Genomic DNA, 23159 nt, shown 5'->3' on the forward strand with positions numbered 1-23159 from the left:
ACAATCACACACGTCTGGCTGGTTTTGGCTAGGGGTGGGGTGGGGAGAGAGGAGGTAGAAAGATTTACATTATGAGATGCTACCTCTCATGAAGGTTTTTTGAAAGAGGTAGTTTGGGCTGATAGGGAATGATTTGGAGGATTCTGGTGAGAAAGATGAAGGCCCAAACTTCCTTGTCCACAACTTGCCTCCCATGATAAGTCTGTGTTGTCCATTACTGTGTCCCTGGCACCTAGTACAGAGCACCGCACAAGGTGGAACCAATAAATATTTGTTAAATAATTTTATAAACATGATATCCTATGTTAATGTCTCAAAGCACTGCTATTCTTCTAAATATTTCTATTCTCTTTATTTAAAAGATATTAACTTTTGACATTTTACAAAATATGATTGTACTGAGACTTCCCTGGTGGTCCAGTGGTTAAGACTCTGCGCTTCCACTGCAGAGGCCACGGGTTCAACCCCTGGTCAGGGAACTAAGATCCAGCATGCTGTGCGGTGCAGCCAAAAAAAAAAAGATGCTTGCACTAAAAATTAATTCGTAATCTTTAACACATTTTCTCCTTCCTTTGTACCCTCATCTAATGTTTATGTACATCCATTAGTTTTTAATTACCCAAATAATACTTGTGCATCCTTATCAAAGTTCAAAATTGCAAACGTATAGAGGGTAAAAGTTACATAAGTGTATATTTTATACTTGATTTTTATATAGTTGTAATTGTATGTATGGTTTTAGATTTCTTTTTTTTCACTTATTTTGTGAATACTTTTTCTTCTTTAATAGTCATTAGTTTTAATGACTGCAAAAGTTCCATTAATCTTATGTCATACTTAATTTAGCTATTCCCCTATTATTGTATATTTTTCCATTTTTTACTATTGTGTAATGATGCTATAAATAGGCTATGTATATGTATATATGTATTTCTTCTTTTGAATTATTTTTTTGGAACATATTTAATTGTGGTGATTTCTTTGCAGAGATAAACAAATAATAACTTTACTATTCTATGGAATTTTTCACTTTGTGGAAATAGCCTGTGACCTAAAATTTTTTGAGAATCACTAGATGGTATAGATAATAAGTCATCAAAAATTTTAATGTCTCTGCAGTGATTAAAAATTATGTTAAATGCATTTTTGTCATTCAGAGTTTACAATTTGGGTGGGAAGCCTAATCAATTTGCCCTTGGAAAGATAAAGCAAATCAGCAAATGAATTCCAGATTTTAAAATGCAGCTGTTAAGGATGATGTATGGACATGCACTATATGTTAAGTAATGTGATAAATGCTTTATTGCATTATTTTACTTAATTCTCAGAGAGCTCTATGAGCTAACTCCATTGTGCTGATGGGGTTTACGTTTTTCAGAGAGGTTATGTAACTTGTCCAATGTTGCACAGCTAGCAAAGTATTGGAGACGAAATGTAGACTCCAGAGCCCATGCCCTTAACTATGCCATAAGGGAATTCAGGCCACTTGGGGGCAAGAAGGTCTGAGAGGCTTCTCAATATCAATTATCTCTTAATTGAGGGTATTTGTTTTACAATATGTACCTGAAAGGAGCTTGAGAAAATTAAAAAGAAAACTGGATGCAACCTCATCAACAGGTGAGGCTCTTGTCTGGAAAATGTGCTTTCAGTATGGTTAGTTATCATCAAACGCCTTTTAAAAGTAATTGTGCTGAGTGATGTCTCTTCTGGCCAAATCAAGCAAACAGAATCCACATCCTCTAGAGACCAATTCACGTGACTATGCAGAGGACATGGATGTTTGACCAATGAGCCAAGAACATTCAAAGTGCATTCAAAGGCAAGATAAAGATTTATTCTGGGGCTTCCCTGGTGGTGCAGTGGTTGAGAGTCCGCCTGCCGATGTAGGGGACACGGGTTCGTGCCCCGGTCCGGGAAGATCCCACATGCCGCGGAGCGGCTGGGCCCGTGAGCCATGGCTGCTGGGCCTGCACGTCCGGAGCCTTTGCTCCGCAACGGGAGAGGCCACAACAGTGAGAGGCCTGCGTACTGCAAAAAAAAAAAAAAAAAAAAAAAAGATTTACTCTGTACCAAAGCATTGGACTTTTCTGCTCCGCTAGATCAGGATTGGTAGGAAAAGGCGGAAGTCTTCCTGGAAGGAATGGGAGACCAGAGTGAAGATGGATGCCACTTTGTGTTTAATTTGAGAGACCAAAGATAGATGGGTCTGAAGAGTGGGACCAATGCCAACCCATCTAATCTGGCCTCCCGCCCAGGATTGTGTCTAACTCAACAGTCAGAGACAAGCCTCTTGTTCCACCCAATGTCAGTCATTTAACACACACTATATCTTCTCCCCCAGCAGGCCTGCCCACCAGCCCTGGGGTGTTCCACTGTCCTGAGACTCAGAGAGAGGCTGTGTTGCAAGTTCCTTCTTTGATAGGTGTGAAAGATGGATCCTCTTAAATCCTGGCAAAGGTACTTTGTTCAGACCCCCAGTGTCCCCTTCACAATTGAGAAGCCATGAAGTTTGTCTTGTGAAGGTAGAGCTCCTTCCCAGCATTCTAGAGGGAAATTCCATCAGTGCTTTCTAGATAGTAATCTGTCCTCTTGGCTTTATCCAATGTACTTGATATACAGTCATCTATCTGTAATATCCCGACAGTAAATTCCACTGCCAACAACTCCATTCTCTGGCTTCTGTGTTGCTGCAGTGTGTGTCATCGTGTGGCTCTATCTTCTGGCTCAGAAAGGTATACAGAAGTCACTTCTCTCACAGTTTATTTTATTTATCCAACGTTTGTATATTACAGACCATGTGCCAGGCACTATTCAAAGCATTTTCCTATTATATTAACTCGTTTAAGCTTCATAAGAATCCCATGAGGTGTTATTCCTATTTGGCAGATGAGGCTTAGAGAAGTTAAGAAATTTGCCTGGTGATGCACAGCTAGTAATTGGTAAAGCTGAGGTTCAGACTTAGGCAGACTCCAGAGTCCCTGCTTTTATTTTATATTATTTATTTATTTATTTAGGCTGCACCGGGTCTTAGTTGCGGCATTGTGGACTCTTAGTTGCGGCAGGCATGCGGGATCCAGCTCCCCAACCAGGGATTGATGCCAGGCCCCCTGCATTGGGAGCACGGAGTCTTACGCACTGGACCACCAGGGAAGGCCCCAGAGTCACTGTTTTTAATCACTGAGCTATGCTGTCTCCAAGAGAACTTCAGAGTGACCCCTGATGGATGTCTGTTAACGTAAGAGAGGGGCATAAAGCTCAAGGCAAGACAGGAGGCCAGAGCTTCAGAAGTATAGCTGACTGGGAGATGGGAAGGGGCTGTAAAAAGAAACTTATTGATACATTGCCTGCGAGGCACACTCTGGCTTGTCCGGCTCCCCACTCCCACTTTAGTTTTGGTCTTTTTTGTACCAAACTGTTAGTCATCACTGGCTGTAAGTGCTTGCTGGGTGACTCCTTTCTGCAGCCCTTGGGTCTGGATTTTTAAGTAAGTTTTTTCTACAAAGGAGTTGCCCTCTGCCTTCCAGAGATTCCCCCTGCAAAGCCTTTACCCAGCATGCATGTGCAACATCACGAAGGCCTTGTCTCTTCTCACGCTCCTCATGTCCACAGAGTTAACACCGGCATCCACTGGCGATGCTGATGCAGGGCTCCCGGGGTCAAGATTCTCTACAAAGTCTTGCTCGGAGAGAGCTGTGCCCTAGAGAACTTGCTCCTCTGTAAAGGGTCTTCATCCTTTGTGATCTGATATTTGTGCAATTTATTTTTTTAAAGAAAAAGCCTTTTTCACAGACATTGTTTTATGGGATCCTCCAAAGTACTCTGTGAGGTAGAAGGCTGGGAAGAGATGATAGTCTTTGGCTGAGAGGAAACTGAGGCACAGAGAGGTGATGTGACTTGCCTAGCATTATATGCTCAGGATGGCAGAGCCCAGGCTCAGTCTCAGCTGTCGTGCCTTTGGCAAGTTATGGTATCTCTCTGGACGTTGCTTGTCTTACCTATAGAATAATGGGATTAGAATAGGTGGTCTGTAAGGGTCCTTCCAACTCAAACATTTTGTAATACTAAAATTCTGAGGAATACTTTCCCCTGAAAGATCAGGCCATCAAGCCTCCTGAAGTTCATCTTATTTGCCTCCGTCCTGGAATATGACTTCATTATCTCCCGGTGAGCAGGGAGTGTGTCTTTCCTGCCTTCCTCCTTATATCACAGAGAGAGTGTTTTTTGGAAGCCCTTCCACCCCTATACTCCTTACAGATATCATATAGCTTAGATGGTGAAATACTGTTGTAAACATAACAATGAATTTGCCTCAAAACCTGTGGATTTCAACTTTTCAGTGAGCTCTACGACAGCTGAGATCAGTAGAGCAAGTGCTGTGCATCTGACAAATGCTTGACATGTATTATATATTCTTCACAACCGCCTAAGAAGGTAGGTATTATTATCATTATTGCCATGTTACAGAAGAAGGGGCGGGCTTGGAGAAGTAAAAGAACTTACTCAGGATCACATAACTATCAGGTGATGGGCTCTGGATTCAAACCCATGCAGTTTGTCAGCAGCTGTTACATGCTGCACCAGACCACAAGGCTTCTCCTAGGAGAAAAGGGGATTGGTATTATACACAGTTTATTCCCTTACAAAAAATTCATTTTGTAACATTTAAGATAGAAAAAAGGCACATTATGCACAGATAGTGTTTCCTCCTTTATTCTCTCTCTCTCTCCAACCATCTGTCCATCTATCTCCCACTGTCTGCCAAGCACTGTTCAAACATATAAGCATATATAGAGAGATATAGCAACAAATTCCTCCGGATGGAGAGAGTCAGGAGGAAATTAAGACAATGTTAGAAAAATTAGTACAAGTTTATTATTGAGTGCCACCTATGTGTCCGACACTGCGCTGGGCAAACCTATGTAAAGAGACGTACCAGAAGACCCTGCCTAAAGTAAATCACATAGAGAGAGGAAAATCACTTGGTTTGGTTACAAAGAAATGAATCTGTTTACACAGATAGTGTAGAAACGAATCTCATTATTTAGAATCGTATTTTATAAGCATCACAGATAAAAAGCAGCTATAGCGTGGTGGGCTTTGGTAGTGGAAAGGACTCGATTCTGGGAGGTAGCCATCCTTTACTCAATCAAGCGTTTTCTGAGGGCTTTGTCCAATAAGGCGGGGAATATTTCTGAAAACCTGGTGCACAGGTCGCTGCTCTCCTGGAGTTTATAGTCAGTCAGGTAAGAATATTCCCGCCCTGAGTCACACTGCCAAGTTCCAGCTATACGACCTTGGACGAGGAACTTCTCCTGCCCCTATTTCGTAAAAGAAATGGGGTCAGACTAGCGACCCTGCCGCTCAAATTCCCGGCCCAAAGCGTATCCCTGGCCGCTCTTCCCGGAGGAGGGCGGGCGAGATTCCCGCTCGATGCTCTGCGGCGAACCTGACGGCGGGGGCGCAGGTCCGGGACAGAGAGCGTTCGCGTTCCGAAAGTGCTTGTCCCTCGCGGCGCCCCGTCGCCCCGCCGCCGCCGCGACTCGCGGAGCCGGAGGAGGCGGAGCAGGCGCTGTCCCGGCTCTTGAGCGGGGAAGCTGCTGAGGAGGTGGTGCGGCGGGCCCGGGAGGCCGAGGTTCGGGCGGGGCGGCGGGAGAGGCTGGCAGGCGGCGCCGGCAGCGTGGGGAGAGCGGCGCCGCGGGCTGGGCGCTCCGGGCGAGAGGAGTCCGCCCCATGCGTGCGGGCCGAGGCCGGCCCCTGCGAGCCGCAGACATGAAGAAAGACGTGCGGATCCTTCTGGTGGGAGAACGTGAGTCCGCGCGCCCGGCCTAGCCGGGGCTGGCCGCGGCCACCGCAGCCCCTGCCGCCCCGCTGCCCTACCTCCGCGCCCCCAGGCCTCCCAGCCCCTCCGCTCTTCCCTTTCGGCTGCCCGCCGGCGGCCCTCGGTCTCTCACCTCACCTGGGCCCTCCTGAGCCCTCCGTCCTCTGTCCCCCCGTCATCACCCTCAAGCCGTGTCTCCATTAGCCTCTGACCGCCCGGCCTCAACCCTCCGAAGGTCCTCTCCTCCTTTTTCTCTTGGAATGCTCTCCTCCCGGGCCTCCGCGTTTCCGAGGCCGCCTCCTCTCAGACCCTCTCGTCTTCCGTGGAGATTCCCTTGTCCCTGCCAGGCAGGTGCTGGAACAGGCCGACTGACCAATTGGGATGGCGTGAGCTGGCGCCCGGGGAAGCTAGGGGGAGGGGTGCAGAACTGTTCGACTTGTGGGCAAGGTCAGGTGTCTGCATGTTTTTGCGCTCGCGGTCTTCCCTCGCTCTAGGCATTGACTGTAAGGCACGGAGCATTTTAGGCGGTATTTGCTCTTTGCATTGGAACAACACCAGGTACACTCGCTGTTTCCTCAAAAATTTACTGTCAACTTCAAGTTATACAAGTGCTCAATGAATGAATACTTATCCGGGGAGGGTCCTTCAGTTGAGAGAATTATTGTTACCCTAAAGCCTAGTTTCCCCCATCTTTTAAAACATTATTTCATAACTCCTTGGTAATTAATTGAAAAATAACGGGCACACGTGAGACCCCCCCACCCCAGAGATTCTTAGATTTCACTTTTTGAAGATGTAATAAAGGAGACATGTCTTCTGTTCACTGACTTGGGGACAGAACAGCAGGGACTTCTTGATATTGTTCAAGTTACATGACTCAATGGGTAGGACTAAAATAAGAGGAAAGTGGGCTGGGGAGGACTGTACCGTTTGTTTTAAAAGTACATTAGTTAATGCCCTGCCTTTGCTGTTTTGAAGCTTTCTATTGTAAACCCCGTTTCATTCTAGAGTAGCCCCTCCAGGTCACTGTGATGCACTCCCAACGAAGGAAGTGAACGCATTTTTACCCTCTTCTGTAGTGTTCTTTGCTGTTCATAGAAACCTCTGTTCCCCTGCTGTTGTAGAAATCTTCCTTTAGAATCAGAATTTAGAAGTAAGCTTAGCCAGACACAGTTTGCTTTTTGGTTTGCAGTTGTGAATTTTAGTTTTAATTTATAACAACACATGTATCTTAATCTGTGTTTTGCATGGACTTCCTTGACAAAGTTCAGGAATATGATTCATGTTGATGCATTTGGAGCAAGGTAGGGAAAGTGAGTAGATGTCCCACTTAAAAAACTGATGCATAAAAAAAATTTTTTTAAACAAAAATTCTTTGTTTTGGTTTTAGTTTTGAATATAGGGAGCAATTACATATAATCATTAGTCTGTAAAACATCTGAATTGAAGTGCTATACATATGTAAGATACATTGTCAGCCTTAGGACATTTAAGCTAAAAGGTTAACAGTATTACTTATTTTGAAATACATAAAAGACTTTAAAATTTGTTAGAAAAATTATGAGCCATATTCTGATGAAATGAAAGCAAATAATAGAATTGGTAAGTGTATATGTGAGAGTTTTTAGATAGGGAGAAACTTGACACAAGAGAAAACCGTTTTTTTTTTTTTGTTTTTTTTTTAAACCTTCGTTTTTGAGGAAGACATTTTTCTTAAAGAGGATGGTACCGAAAACTTTAGGCCAACTACCATATATACATGATTTTTTTTTCACATTTAAAAGTATGAGAAATGGGCTTCTCTGGTGGCGCAGTGGTTGGGAATCAGCCTGCCAATGCAGGGGACACGGTTCGAGCCCTGGTCCGGGAATATCCCACGTGCCGCGGAGCAGTTGAGCCCCTGTGCCGCAACTGCTGAGCCTGTGCTCTAGAGCCCGCGAGCCACAACCACTGAAGCCTGTGTGCCTAGAGCCCGTGCTCCGCAACAAGAGAAGCCACTGCAATTAGAAGCCTGCGCACCGCAACAAGGAGTAGTCCCCGCTCACCACAACGGGAGAAAAGCCCGCGCGCAGCAGGGAAGACACAACGCAGCCAAAAATAAATAAATTAATAAAATAAAATAAATTTAAAAAAAAATAAGAGAAAGAGTTACACTTATTTGGAATATATAATTTTAATTAGTTATAGTAAAGGGTTGTATTCTGGGGGGAAATGACTGAAGCATTACTTTTTGAGATTTAATGTAAATATCTGACAGCTACTTAGCCTAGCTGTAGTGCTTTAAATGCTAGGTAAACAATAAGTGTGACCAAGACTATTTTGATTCTGGTCTGATACACAGATTTATCAGGAAAACCACTTTTTAAGGAAGAAGTCGTAATAATTCATTTGTAGTTTTAAGATGGTTAACTAAGGGAAATAGGAAACGAAAAGAAAAAGGAGCATCGTCTCTGGAGTTGTTGTAAAGCCTGTTCTTTCTCAATCACTTCAGTACATTTTATTGCTGTTAGTGTCCGTCCCTGAACCACACAGCAGCAACTTCATTCACTGAGGCTCCCAAACAGTTGTGAGCAGTTTCAACATTCTGTTGGCTTAACCTATACTGTACTCTGGAGGTGAAATGGATCTTTTCTTGACCTATCCAGAATTTGGATTCTGAGCCAGCCAGGCTTTAATGCTAACTAGTTGCTTAATGTCTATTGACTGCTTAGATCAGAAAAGTTAAGCTGTCTATAAATTTTAAGGTTTTTATTTGCAGAGAAAGCCAAAGTATTTTAAGTATCTTCTTCACCTTATCTTAATTATTGAACATATTGAATACTATTCAGGCCAAATTAAAAGTCAATTACCATTCTTTAAACAAAACAAAAAACTAAAAATTTTTAAAAATTCAACCACATGAAGCTTAGTTCTTCAGGTTATAACTTTCCATGGTCAATTTCATTGGCCAGAATTTGCATTTAACTAGATTTGCATTAGTATGCTTAACAGATGTCCTTGTTATAATATGAGGAATGAGCCTTATTAACCTTTTATCTAAATCCTGTAGCTGCATTAAAACTACACAAGATAGTCTTAGTTTTAGTGAAGTCTTGTTTTTAAATTAAATTGAGATATATTTATCTTCTGGTCAAATTAATTAAGAAAGTGGAACTGTTATCCTCTTTTTAAATGAGTCCGGTAGCTCTTACCTAATTTGTCTGACTGCTTGGTTTATCATCGAAACTTCTGCCAAACTAGCTTACACTTTGGTTGGCTCTGGCCTAGGCTTTTGTAATATCTCCTTAACTGGCATCCCTGCTTCTAATTTCGTCCGTTCTCCACGTAGCAGACAGAGTCATCTTTAAAAAATATCCAAGATCGTGTTACCCATTTAATTCTCTGATGATTTCTACTTTCACTTAAAGACCATTAATTTTTTTTTTTTTTTTTAACTTTTGGCTGCACGGTGAGACATGCAGGATCTTAGTTCCCCAACCGGGGATCAAACCCATGCCCCCTGCACTGGAGGTGCAGAGTCTTAACCCCTGGACCACCAGGGAAGTCCCAAGGCCACTAAACTTTTTAATGCAGTCCTGCAGAGTCCTTCACAATCTGGCCCTTGCTTTGTTGTTGTACTACTCTCTCCTTTACTTTGCTTTCTCTATAAGAGGGCCCTGACCCAGGCATTATCCCTACTTCCCTGCATATTTGTTCACTTTTTTCTGTTGTTACTTGGGCTAGAAGGTAAGCTTTGTAAGGACAGGGGATTGGTTTTGTTTATTGCCATTTCCCCAGGCCTAGAGTAGGCCTGGCACAAAGTAGGCACTCAAATAGTTGTTGAAAGAATGAAAGAGTTCAAGCTAGTTTAGTTTATTTAGACTTTCCTTGTTTTCCAAACCACTCCTCTTAGTCATAAAAATGTGGTCATTCTCCTTTCTTAAAATCTGGCCTGATGTGGTTATTGTTAGGATTTGAAGGGGTAGCATTCATCCAGTCTCTTATTCCATGTTCTTAGCTTTATTTTGTTGGGGAGATTCCTGTGTTCTGGCAATGAAGTAGACCAGTGACTTATAATGGCAATGCCATGTCTCGTTCATGTTTTGGCTGCCAGGAATTATAGTCCTTGCCAAAAGAGGTCAGCTTCTCCTTGAACCACCAGAGGCCATCTTGGAGGTTTAAAGGAGTTAGAGAAAGATTCTTTAGGTATAAGAGTCAAAGAGACTTCAGGAATAAGCTAGCATTTATTTTGGAGAAAAACTTTCTGTGATCTTTTTAAAGCCATATTGCTCTCCATTCTGGTCTTTGTTAGAATGATATTTGAAGATTAAACTGCTCCAGTTTCAATTATACTGTGTCTGGTGATAGATAACGCAACACAGTATGGTACCTACTATCACCTGGGTGATAGTACCTGGGTGATTGGCCATAGAAAGTCCATTCTACATAGCCTATTCTATTCATATAGAGAGTCTCTTCTACATCATCCTTACATATGTACTGAGACCTGTTCTCTGCTGTCTTTTCTGCTCTGCCGGCACCAGTTGGGCACTAGCGTTGACGTAGTTTGAAGGAGAGGGATAGACTATAGCATTTGTCCTTCTGCAGCCCACATTGTCTGCATATGGTTGATGAAATTTTCCTTTGGAACAATGCTCAGCTATTTCCCCAAATGCTAAAATTTTCCAGTTAAAAATACAACTTCATAGCTACTCTCCTCCTCCCTGTGTATTCTGATTACAATAAATTAGGAAGAGCCAACAAGCCTTCTTAATAAAGAAGCACATAAAAATGAGGAGTAGGTCCCTTTGCTACTTGAAGCATGTGGTGTTTGTTACCAAGAAAAATAGCCAATATGGCTGGTAGGGTGGCAATTGGAACCAGGGAATATTACTTCCGCTTCATGAATATTAAGAATTTGCTGTCATTTAGAACTAGATGTTCAAAAGATGTGATGAAAAGACAAATTTTTAGCCGGGATAAATCTAGATAATTTGTTCTATAGTGATGAATTATGCTTCCCATGGATGGATGACCTACTTAGAAGCATGGGGTTTCAGACAGAACTGTAGCATGTTGTGTTGAACTGAATCAGAAGGCCTTCTGTCCTTGGGGATAATTGTGGCCATGCTTTTAATTTTTATAGATCACTTAAATATTTCTCAGGCAAAACAGAGGAAATAGAGACCATCAGATGTCTGGCTAACAAAGGATAATTTTTTGTCCTCCATATTAATATTTACATTAAAATGTTTACATTATATATAATTATTAAATTATATTTATCATAAAATTGTACTATATAAAGTATTTATAGTATATATTATATTAAATATAAAATTTAATTGGTGATAATTAGAGAAGAGCTTGGGATATTGTTCCTTTATGGAAATACTTTTTATTTTCTGGAGTAGTTAAAAATATGTAACATTTATACTCATCTGCCATTGTCATAAGGGATTTTTTTTTTTTTTGGCTGTGCCACACGGGTTTCAGGACCTTAGCTCCCTGACCAGGGATTGAACCTGGGCCCTCGGCAGTGAAAGCGTGGAGTCCTAACCACTGGACCGCCAGGGGATTCCCATAAGGAACCTTTTTGATTATAGGCTTATTTAAAGAGTTTTAAAATTTTAATATTCTAAAATTTTTTCCTTCAAGGCATTCATTTATTTTCTCACTTAAAATTAGCTTGAAAGTGGCCTGTTTTAACTTTAATTTTAAACCTGCTGCTTCATTATTTCTTTGATAGTCTCACTCAAGGTTAGGTGGGTAGGCCTTAAGAGAAGCAAAAAAGCCCTAGTTTAGATTCACCAAAGCATTTTTTTTTTTTTTTTGGTTAAATGGTTTTTATTTATTTATTTAGTTAGTTAGTTAGTTTATTTTTGGCTATGTTGGATCTTCGCTGCTGCACTCAGGCTTTCTCTAGTTGCGGCAAGCGGGGGCTACTCTTCGTTGCGGTGCGTGGGCTTCTCATTGCGGTGGCTTCTCTTGTTGCAGAGCACGGGTTCTAGGCGCGTGGACTTCAGTAGTTGTGGCACGCAGGCTCAGTAGTTGTGGCTCGCGAGCTCTAGAGCACAGGCTCAGTAGTTGTGGCACACAGGCTTAGTTGCTCCGAGGCATGTGGGATCTTCCCAGACCAAGGCTCGAACCTGTGTCCCCTGCATTGGCAGGTGGATTCGTAACCACTGCGCCACCAGGGAAGTCCTTTGACTTGTATTTTTAGTCACCCTTTCTTTTAGTCATTTAGAAAAGGAATGTGACTTTCCTTAACTTTAACATTTTCTAGTTCTTTTATATTTAGACTTGACTTTTGAAAACTATAATTTTCTATTATGGTGGAGATTAACAGGCAGGTGGACTGTTTTCCTCTAGAATCACAAGAGGATTTAGTTAAGCATTTGAATATCTAGCAATAATAATTATATTATCAGAAAATGATGGGAATGAAAGTCAATTTTTAGAAAGAAGGTTAAGAATTTAAGTTTGTGCATTAAAAAAATTGCTAGGTTAGAAAATGTAACAGGAAAGTATCTTTGCTCTTACTAACCCTTTAAATATGATACCCTAAAAAAGAAATGAGGTAAAGATATAAAGAAATAGACACTCTGCTCTTCTATTGGTGAGGATGTAAATTAGTTTATTCTTTTTTGGAGCTAATTTAACAATGTCTATTAAAACAAAAAAGGTCATGCGTGCTAACTTGAGTTCCACTTCTAGGAATTTATCCTGTAAAAATACTCATTGCAGCATTGTTTATAAAAGTGAAAACTTGTTCATTGTTAGGAAATTACGTTAATAAATTATGACATCATACAGTGGATTCTTTTTTTTTTTTAGGAGTTTATTAATTAATTTATTTATTTTTGCTGTGTTGGGTCTTCGTTTCTGTGCGAGGGCTTTCTCTAGTTGTGGCAAGCAGGGGCCACTCTTCATTGCGGTGCGCGGGCCTCTCACTATCGCGGCCTCTCTTGTTGCGGAGCACAGGCTCCAGATGCACAGGCTCAGTAGTTGTGGCTCACGGGCCTAGTTGCTCCGTGGCATGTGGGATCCTCCCAGACCAGGGCTCGAACCCATGTCCCCTGCATTAGCAGGCAGATTCTCAACCACTGCGCCACCAGGGAAACCTGTATACAATGGATTCTTATACAGCTATCAAAAATAATGTAGGAAGCTTTTTAAATGTTAATATAAAGTGCACTATTGCTATTTTTAAAAATTGTAATAAACTACACAAGACAACATTAAACAGTTTAACCTTTTGTAAGTGTACAGTTCAGGGGCATTAAATGTGTTCGCAGTGTTGTATAACCATCACCACTTTCTACATCTAAAACTTTTTATTCATCCCCAACGAAAATGCTATATTTATTAAAGAATAACCTTCCCTTTCCCCCTCCCAGGAGATTTAAAAATATTGACATGGAATACTGCCCAAATACATAATTAAGTGATAAAGGAAGATTGCAAAATAGTATAAATACTCTGATTCTACTGTGGTAAATTATTATTATGTTAAATATAAGTGTAGGAAAATCTGGGAGACTACATATGTTAAACAATGGGGGATACTATGGGAGATTTTTACTTTTATATATTTTGGTAATTTTTTGTTTTTAACAATATGTGTAACTTTACTAAGCAGAAGAAAAAGATATAATTTAAGTATTGTACTAAAACATGCTAATTTGGATGACTGATTTTAGGTAACAAATAACAGGCTTTCCCGTGTGGTTGCTAAATTTGAGGTTATGTAGAATCTAAATACTTTATTAAAGTCATTCTTTCTTCTTTTCACAGCTAGAGTTGGGAAGACATCACTGATTATGTCTCTGGTCAGTGAAGAATTCCCAGAAGAGGTAAACATTTTGATTTCTTAACTATATTTAAAATTTTTTAAATTTTATCAAAATTGAGTTAAATAGAATACATTTTTGCATGTGGTTTCTTTCTGATAGTTAATGACTTTTAGAAAGGCTTGTGGTAGTTTTTACAAGACATCTCTGAAATATAGTGTAGGAGAAAGAGTCAAACTAGTTCTGAGTTCACCAAGTAAGGCCTTTATGTTTCTTACTTCTGATCTTGGCTGGGACATCTGTCATCTCTGTGCCTTAGTTGTCTCATCTGTAAAATGGTAGCTGAAAGGGATGTTAGCGATATCTAAGCTGTATCATCCTCTCAATGTTTTTCATAAGCCCAAAATATAGAACAGATGGAGTATTCCTTTAGTTGAAGTAAGGGTAAAAGGCCTGGCTCCCCGCCTGCCTTCCATCTGACACTCCCCAGTCTTTGAGGCATTAGAACCACTAGGATAGGATTCCTTTTTTTTTTTTTTTTTGCTCTACGCGGGCCTCTCACTGTTGTGGCCTCTCCCATTGTGGAGCGCAAGCTCAGCGGCCACGGCTCACGGGCCGAGCTGCTCCGCGGTATGTGGGATCATCCCGGACCGGGGCACAAATCCGTGTCCCCTGCATCGGCAGGCGGACTCTCAACCACTGCGCCACCAGGGAAGCCCTGAACCACTAGGATTCTGACACATATTTGAAAACCTCAAATATTAACCACCTGCATCATTTTACAAATAAAAAATCTAATTCATTCCACCTTTGCCTACCTCGAAGGATTGTTATGGATCTCAAATGAGATAAGCTTAGTAATAATAGAGTGCCACCAAAAGTTAGGTGGTTTTGTTATTGCTGGCAATGTATTTATTTATTACATTTTGGAAGTTCCAGTATGGGGGGACTGTTGGTTAAGGCCTTATGTAAAGTTAAGATATTGTTATGAGGAATGGGATCAATGCAAAAGGGATGAAAATTATTTCTTTTTATTTTCTTTCTTCACATAGTAAGTATTATTAGTGCCACGGTTTGCATTTATCATTTCTTTACTCTTGTTTAATTAGGAATATCTGTGCAATTTTGCTGTTTAGAGAGGAATTTGATGTATTACGTGGTAGTTATTTCAAAAATTACAACTGCCATGTGACCACTCATTGTTTCGCTTTTTTTTTTTTTTTTGATTTATTTTTATTTTTGGCTGCCTTGGGTCTTTGTTGCTGCGTGCGGACTTTCTCTAGTTGTGGCGAGCGGGGGCTACTCTTCATTGCGGTTCGCGGGCTTCTCATTGGGTGGCTTCTCTTGTTTCAGAGCATGGGCTCTAGGCGCGCGGGCTTCAGTAGTTGTCGCACTCGGGCTCAGTAGTTGTGGCTCGCGGGCTCTAGAGTGCAGGCTCAGTAGTTGTGGCACATGGGCTTAGTTGCCCCGCGGCATGTGGGATCTTCCCGGACCAAGGGTCAAACCCATGTCCCCTACACTGGCAGGCGGATTCTTAACCACTGCGCCGTCAGGGAAGTCCCACTCATTGTTTCTTTTGCTTTTTTTTCTCTTAAATAAGGTAGTTCAATAAATCATAGCTTAATTTGTAAAATGGAGTGTATTTTCATATGTGGTGTGTGGAATCAGTAACGTTAATTAGGATCATTCAGGTTATAATACCTAAAAGTTTTCTGTGATAGTTTAATTTAGTTTAGAATTGTCATTTTATTTTATTTATTTTTTAATTTAATTGTTTTATAAGTTTATTTATTTATATTTTTGGCTGTGTTAGGTCTCCGTTGCTGCGCGCAGGCTTTTCTCTAGTTGCGGCCAATGGGGCTACTCTTTGTTGTGATGCGTGGGCTTCTCATTGTGGTGGCTTCTCTTGTTGTGGAGCACGGGTTCTAGGCATGCGGGCTTCAGCATTCGTGGCACGCAGGCTCAGTAGTTGTGGCTCACGGGTTCTAGAGCTCAGGCTCAGTAGTTGTGGCGCACGGGCTAAGTTGTTCCGTGGCATGTGGGATCTTCCCAGACCAGGGCTTGAACCCGTGTCCCCTGCATTGGCAGGTGGATTCTAAACCACTGTGCCACCAAGGAAGTCCAGAATTGTCATTTTAGCATAGTCCTTTTGGGCGTGGATAAGGAGTTTTTCTAAGTAATGGGGTCATTAAGCATAAGGCCTGTGTAGCCAGTTATCTTCTAGAAGAAATGAATTTTGATAATTTATTAATTTATTTGAGGATTGTTTTAGATTAACATAGGTCTTCATTTGCAGAGTATCTTAAGCCTTCAACAAAATAGAATGAAAACTACATTTAAAAAATCTAATTTTGAAACACCAAATTAATTTAGGAGCTGAAGTATCCTTAATATGTCCTGTTACCGCACGGGTATAAATGTGCATGTTTTTTTTTTTTTTTAAAGTGTTTTATCATATAGTTTTCATATATATTTGCATCTGTGGTAAAGCATAAAAATAAGCATTTAAAAATACAATAAATACTTGTAAAGATAAGTATTGGCAAAAGGGGCTAATATATGGATAAATTTACATAATCTGTTAACAAGTTTGATTGATAATATTCAAAGGTTTTTCCTTTTTTATATTTGTTTGCAAATGAAGGTTCCTCCTCGGGCAGAAGAAATCACCATTCCAGCTGATGTCACCCCTGAGAGAGTTCCGACGCACATTGTAGATTACTCAGGTAGTGAATGTCCTCTTGTAGGTGAATCTGTAGAGTTAATGTAATAGTCCTTAACAAGGTACTTACCTGAACTTTAACAAATGTTCTAGGAGGGGTGTTCCTTTTCTCTAGCAGTAAATGATCATTTACTATTTTTGTCTTACCCCACACCCCACGAAAAGCAGTTCTCTGTCCCTAATTTACTAAGTTGGGTTCTGTAATAATGAAAAAGAAGGAGGGATGGCAAATGACCAGACAAATGATACCCTCCTTGAATTTGCATGTTTGCAGAGAGAAGTTCTGTGTTAATTTTGTTATCAGACATTCAGGCATGCTCTGATGATGTAGAAAGAGTTCTAATTTGAAAATATTTTGAGTTCTAAATTTGTTCTTTAATTTGTCAGACTTTGTCCTAAAAAAAAAAAAAAGCTAAAGCAGTTATCATCTTGCTTACAATATATGATAATGGAAGCACATCTATATTGCTTTTAATAATGTAAAGTTTTTCTACACACTACTACTTTACTTTTTAGTCATTAAATTATTTTACTTTGTTCTGGGGCTTCTTTTGGAAAGAAAGGGAAGTTGTAACAGGTGTACCACTCTGATGAGGGATGTTGATACTGGGGGAAGCTGTATATGAAGGTAGGAGGTATATGGGAAATCTCTGTACCTTCCACTCAGTTTTGCTGTGAACCTAAAACTGCTCTTAAAAATGAAATCTATTTTTAAAGATGGGTATAACTACATTAGTAATACTTTGTTTTGCTGAGCTGGTATTCCATATATTCCAAAAGTGAAATACTTTGCAGTCTGATACATATGACTGTTGAACACTTAAAATGTGTCTGATCTAAATTGAAATGTGCTCTAAGTATAAAATATAAGTGGATTTAAAAGACAGTATGAAAAAAGGAATGTACGATATCTCATTAATAATTTTTCTATTGATTATATATTGAAATTTTAATATTTTTGCTATTTTGGGTTAAATTAAAAAGTCATTTTACCTGTTCCTTTTTACTTTGTTTAAGGTGACTACTAGAAAATTAAAAATTTCATGTATGGCTTGTATCATATTTCTCTTGGACAGCACTGTACTAGAAGCTGAGGGGAGTTGGATGTTTTCTACTACAATCAGTCTCATAACTAAGCTTTATTTACAGAATTATTCTTTTTCAATATGTGTAGCCACATATTTAGATTCACTTTAGTATTAGAATTGAGGCCTTAACCCATTGATGACTCAACATTGGAGAAGATATTTAAAATATGGCCAATTTTTTAGCATAAACTGAAATATCATGTACTCATTTGTGATATTAGTTTGTATGTCAGAAATGACATGCATTTTGAGGAGAAACAGTTAACGTAAAGTTATCTAAATAATATGTCAATAATTACTTTGGTCTTCATTTGTTTACTTCTCCATTCTAGCTATATATTGCACCTATCCCCTGCACCTGTGGGATTATAGGCATATCCACCCATTGAGACCAGTTCTAGCCAGAGATATGGGCCAGTGAGGGAATTTTTTTCTTTTTTAAATATTTATTTATTTTGGCTGCGCCGGGTCTTAGTTGTGGCACTCGGGATCTTAGTTGTGGCACTTGGGATCTTTTAGTTGAGGCACGAGGGCTTCTTAGTTGCGGCACGTGAACTCTTAGTTGGGGCATGCATGTGGGATCTATTTCCCCAACCAGGGATCGAACCTGGGCCCCCTGCATTGGGAGTGCTGAGTCCTACTCAGTGGACCACCAGGGAAGTCCCCAGGGAGTTCTTGACTCATTATCATGCTCCAGTTTTGCTTCTGAGGCCTGGTTAAGATTACTTCTATCTGCTGTCTAGATCTTAAGCTTATATTGCCCAGATTCTCACCTGGCATTTTGACCCTGTGTGTATAGACTCTTTGTCTGGGCTTCTGACCCTAGCTTGGGTTTCTGATCTCTTTTCCCAGTCCCTTCTCAACTCTGGATCAGATGCCGGCCCAGATTTATCACACAATGCCTTCTGCTCTTCCTTGCCTGAGTTATCTTCATGTAGACTTGTCTCTCAGTGCCAGCCATCTTCCTTATCATAGTTCAACTCTGCTTTCTTTGGCTTGCCCTTGTCTTTGCCACTTGTCTGGCACTACACCATGTAAATGACATGAGGGGTGAGGGATGTTTTGAGGGATGTTAGGTGGGTGTCATCTGGATTTTAGCTTGGCCATTTGTTTTTATGAAAGTGTTTAAAATATGAAAAGAAATTTTTGACTTTGTCATTTGTAGAAGCAGAACAGAGTGATGAACAACTTCATCAAGAAATATCACAGGTAAGTTAAAAAAAAATAGTTCTAGGTTTTCTTGTGGGAAAACAGTGATGATTCTGTTTCTACCGTTTCATTCTCTCACTTACCAAGAGGGCTTTTTCAGTTCTTTATTGTTACTGCTGACTTTGAGAATGTATTTTTGCTGTAAATACTTTGGAACCTTTTCCTCTTAGAGGCATGCTAAGTTTTTTAGTTTTCTGATTTTGTTCTTTCTTTGGCCCAAATATATTAGCTAGTTGGTTATTAAATGCTACTTTTGTGTTATTTTAAAATGACATCAATTTGTTAATTTTTCTTGTAGGCTAATGTTATCTGCATAGTTTATGCTGTTAACAACAAGCATTCTATTGATAAGGTATGAATGTATGACATTTTTTCACTATATTTTGTTAAATTTCAGTGGGGGCACTTTTTTTTTTTAAATTTTTTTCTTTTCTTTTATTTTTTTCACTGCATTGGGGCTTTTGTTGCTGTGCACGGGCTTTCTCTATTTGTGGCTACGCTTCATTGCGGTGTGTGGGCTTCTCATTGCGGTGGCTTCTCTTGTCGCGGAGCACGGGCTCTAAGCGTGTGGGCTTCAGTAGTTGTGGCACGCGGGCTCAGTAGTTGTGGCTCGTGGGCTCTAGAGCGCAGGCTCAGTAGTTGTGATGCACGGGCGTCGTTGCTCCACGGCATGTGGGATCTTCCCGGACCAGGGCTCGAACCCGTGTCCCCTGCATTGGCAGGCAGATTCATAACCACTGCGCCACCAGGGAAGCCCTCAGTGGGGGCACTTTTAAAATTGATCCTCAATTCAGAATTTTAGGGGTCAAGGGTAGAGTATTTTTCAAAGAAGATCCTCATCATGGCTTAGTTCTTGTTAATTTTCATTTTAGGTAACAAGTCGATGGATTCCTCTCATAAATGAAAGAACAGACAAAGACAGCAGGTAGTTTTTTTTCTCTCAAACTTCGTATATTGAAAAATTTCAAACTTAGAGGAAAGTTGCAAGAAATAGTACAATGAACATCTGTAAACTATTCACTTAGATCCACTAGTTAACAGTTTGCCATATGTGCTTTATCTATAGGTCTGTCTGTTTACACACTCACACCTTTTTTGGGAGGAATTATTCGAGGCAGCGCATATATTTGAGAGCAAAGCAGAAAATAGAGCTCTGGTACTATAATGTGCCCTCTCTCTTGAGATGCCCTTTTGAGGATTGGCAATACCCTAAGTCATTGATTGCTCACCATGTGGTATATGTAAGAGCACAGGACTTGGAGGAAAATGAGTGACCTTGGAAATCTGGCTTGTCCTCTTATGAGCTTTAAAACTTCATTGAACCTTAGTTTCCTCATCTGTAAGTGGGTAATACTTCTCTTGGCTACATGTGGTTATTTTGAGAATCCAGTGAAATATAATGCATGTATAAGTGCTTTATAAGTTCTCTAAAAATCTTTATAGAGATCTTCATTTAGAAATTCATGCAGGGAGATTTCTTTGAAATTCTTTGGAAGATATATGTATGATAGGGAAAAAGCAAATTCTGTTTTTTTCTGAGCAGATTGGTGGTCCTGGGTATAAATGTTTTGAGCTTTAAATGGAAACAAAACATTCTCGTGGTATTGTTTAAATGCACATGTTATTTGTGAAGCATTTGAGTCTTTTTCAAAAAAATTTTTATTGAGATATAATTGACATAACATTATATTGGTTTCAGGTGTATAATGTCATGATTCAGTATTTGTGTATGTTGTGAAATGGTCACCACAATAAGTCTAGTTGCTATCTGTCATCGTACAGTTAACTTTTAGTATTTACTCTCTTGGCTACTTTCAAGTATGCGCCACAATATTATTGACTATAGTCACCATGCTGTGCTTTACATCCCTGTGGCTTATTCATCTTATAACTGAAAGTTTGTACCTCTTGACCCCCTTCACCTGTTTCACTGACTCCCACCTCCCACCCACTTATCTGGCAAGCACTATTCTGTTCTCTGTATCTATGATTTTGGTTTTTTTTTTTAGATTCCATGTATAAGTGAAATCATACAGTATTTGTTTTTCTCTGTCTGACTTAACTGTGCTTAGCCTAATTCCCTCGAGGTCCATCCATGTTGTTGAAAACGGCAAGATTCCATTCTTTTTTATTGTTGAATAATATTCCATTGTGTATATATTCACCACATCTTCTTTATCTATTTATCCATTGATGGACACCTAGGTTGTTTCCATATCTTGGCTATTGTAAATAGTGCTGTAAATGAACATGGGAGTACATATATCTTTTCAAATTAGTGTTTTTGTTTTCTTTGGATAAATACCCAGAAATGGAATTGATGGATTGTGTGGTAGTTCTATTTTTAATTTTTTGATTAACCTCCATAGTGTTTTCCATAGTGATTGCACCAATTTACATTCCTACCAACAGTGCACAGAGGTATATGAGGGTTCCGCTTTCTCCACATCCTCACCAACACTTCTTATTTCTTATCTTTTTGATAATAGCCATTCTACCAGGTATGAGGTGATATGTCATTGTAGTTTTGATTTGCATTTCCCTGATGATTAGTGATGTTGAGCATCTTTTCAGGTGCCTGTTGGCCAGCTGTATGACGTTTTTTTTTGAAAAATCTATTCAGATCCTCTGCCCATTTTTAAATCGGAGTTTTGGGGGGTTTTTTTTGCTGTTGAGTTTTATGAGTTCTTTGTATAATTTGGATATTAACTTCTTACCTGATATATGATTTGCAAATAATTTTCCCCCATTCAGTAGGTTGTCTTTTAATTTTGTAGATGATTTCCTTTGCTGTGTAGAAATAGAATTTTTTTTTTTTTTTTTTGCGGTATGCGGGCCTCTCACTGTTGTGGCCTCCCCCGTTGCGGAGCACAGGCTCCGGACGCGCAGGCTCCGGACGCGCAGGCTCAGCGGCCATGGCTCACGGGCCCAGCCGCTCCGCGGCATATGGGATCCTCCCAGACCGGGGCACGAACCCGTATCCCCTGCATCGGCAGGCGGACTCTCAACCACTTGCGCCACCAGGGAGGCCCCAGAAATAGAAATTTTTAGTTTGATATAGTCCCACTTGTTTATTTTTGCTCTTGTTGCCAGATCCAAAAATTCATCACCAAGACCAATGTCAAGTAACTTAGGCCTATATTTTCTTCTCAAAGTTTTATGGTTTCAGGTCTTACATTCAAGTCTTTGATCAAAATGGTCTTACATCCATTTTGAGTTAGTTTTTGTGTATGGTGTAAGATAGTGGTCTAGTTTCATTCTTTTGCATGGGGCTGTCCACTTTTCCCAATACCATTTGTGGAAGAGACCATCCTTTCCCTATTATATATTCCTGCCTCCTTTGTCATAAATTAATTGACCATATTGTTTGGGTTCCAGTGATCTATGTATTTGTTTTAATGTGAATACCATACTGTTTTGATTACTATAGCTTTGTTATGTAGTTTGAAATCAGGGCGCATGGTGCCTACAGATTTTTTGTTCTTTTTCAAAATTGCTTTGGCTAGTCAGGGTCTTTTGTAGTTCCATCCAATAGGATTATTTGCTGTATTTCTGTGAAAAATGTCATTGGAATTTTGATAAGGATTGCATTGAATCTATATATTGCTTTGGGTAATATGGACATTTTAACAATATTAAATCTTCCAATCCATGAGCACAGAATATTTTTCTGTTTCTTTGTGTCTTCTTCAGTTTCTTTCATCAATAACATACAGTTTTCAGTGTACAAGTCTTTCACCTCCTTGGTTAAATTTATTCCTAGGTATTTCATTCTTTTTGATGCAATTGTAAATGGGATTGTTTTCCTAATTTCTCTTTCTCATAGTTTGTTGTTAGTGTATAGAAATGCAACCAAATTTTGTGTATTGATTTGGTACCCCACCACTTTACTGAATTTGTCTAACAGTTTTTTGGTGAAGTCTTTAGGGTTTTCTATGTATAAAATCATGTCCTCTGCAAATAGTGATAGTTTTAGGTGCCTTTTATTTCTTTTTCTTGCCTAATTTTTCTGGCAAGTACTTCCAATATTTTGTTGAAAAAAAGTGGGGAGAGTGGGCATTCTTGTCTTGTTCTTTGAGTCTTTTTAAATGTTAGGAAAACCAGACTAATATCTATATATTATACACATCTGGCCCTTTACTTCATTTTTTAGATTTCTTTTTTAGTGGGGCATTTTCATGCCTTGAAACTCTAAAGATCTGTTTCTAAACAGATGAATATGGTGACTCACCCTCTCACGTATTTACTTTGTGACTGAGATGGCATTGAATGTGCTACATCTTGCATCTCTGATGGCTTCTCTTTTTTTTTTTTGCGGTACGCGGGCCTCTCCCGTCGTGGAGCACAGGCTCCAGACGTGCAGGCTCAGAGGCCATGGCTCACGGGCCCAGCCGCTCCGCGGCATGTAGGATCTTCCTGGACCGGGGCACGAACCCATGTCCTCTACATCGGCAGGTGGACTCTCAACCACTGCACCACCAGGGAAGCCCTGATGGCTTCTCTTTATCATTGTTTTATCATTAGCATTGTTTTAAAGTCACTTTATAGTG

At 40.1% G+C, this 23159-nt stretch overlaps 2 protein-coding genes across 14 annotated transcripts in view; one reads left to right on the plus strand and one right to left on the minus strand.

The window, feature by feature from the left end:
• Nucleotides 1-4507: 4507 nt before the first annotated feature.
• On the minus strand, nt 4508-5861 carry LOC132477980 (uncharacterized). Its single transcript, XM_060080624.1, has 2 exons — nt 5447-5861; nt 4508-4596 (listed from the first exon to the last, which is right to left on the minus strand). The coding sequence occupies exons 1-2, from the start codon at nt 5769-5771 to the stop codon at nt 4556-4558; spliced, it is 366 nt and encodes a 121-aa protein (XP_059936607.1). The 5' UTR covers nt 5772-5861; the 3' UTR covers nt 4508-4555.
• RHOT1 (ras homolog family member T1) overlaps nt 5552-23159 on the plus strand; it is a 57050-nt gene continuing 39442 nt past the window's right edge. For 5 of the 13 annotated variants that reach the window (XM_060080610.1, XM_060080615.1, XM_060080619.1 and 2 more), the window contains exons 1-6: nt 5721-6169; nt 13595-13653; nt 16235-16316; nt 18566-18609; nt 18908-18961; nt 19482-19534. In XM_060080610.1, the coding sequence (XP_059936593.1) occupies nt 6079-6169; nt 13595-13653; nt 16235-16316; nt 18566-18609; nt 18908-18961; nt 19482-19534 (383 nt within the window). In that variant the 5' untranslated portion in view covers nt 5721-6078. Of the gene's footprint in view, nt 6170-13594; nt 13654-16234; nt 16317-18565; nt 18610-18907; nt 18962-19481; nt 19535-23159 lie in introns of all 13 variants that reach the window. The other 8 variants (XM_060080611.1, XM_060080617.1, XM_060080618.1 and 5 more) reach the window with 8 other exon arrangements.

The sequence above is a fragment of the Mesoplodon densirostris genome, chromosome 18 (assembly GCF_025265405.1).
Source record: "Mesoplodon densirostris isolate mMesDen1 chromosome 18, mMesDen1 primary haplotype, whole genome shotgun sequence".
Taxonomy (NCBI): domain Eukaryota; kingdom Metazoa; phylum Chordata; class Mammalia; order Artiodactyla; family Ziphiidae; genus Mesoplodon; species Mesoplodon densirostris.

Coding starts and splice junctions, on each gene's coding strand:
- LOC132477980 (XM_060080624.1), bottom strand. CDS start 5,771: ATGTCTGCGGCTCGCAGGGGCCGGCCTCGGCCCGCACGCATGGGGCGG. Junction 4,597..5,446: donor ACCTGCGCCCCCGCCGTCAG/GTTCGCCGCAGA, acceptor CTTTTCTCCTAG/GAGAAGCCTTGTGGTCTGGT.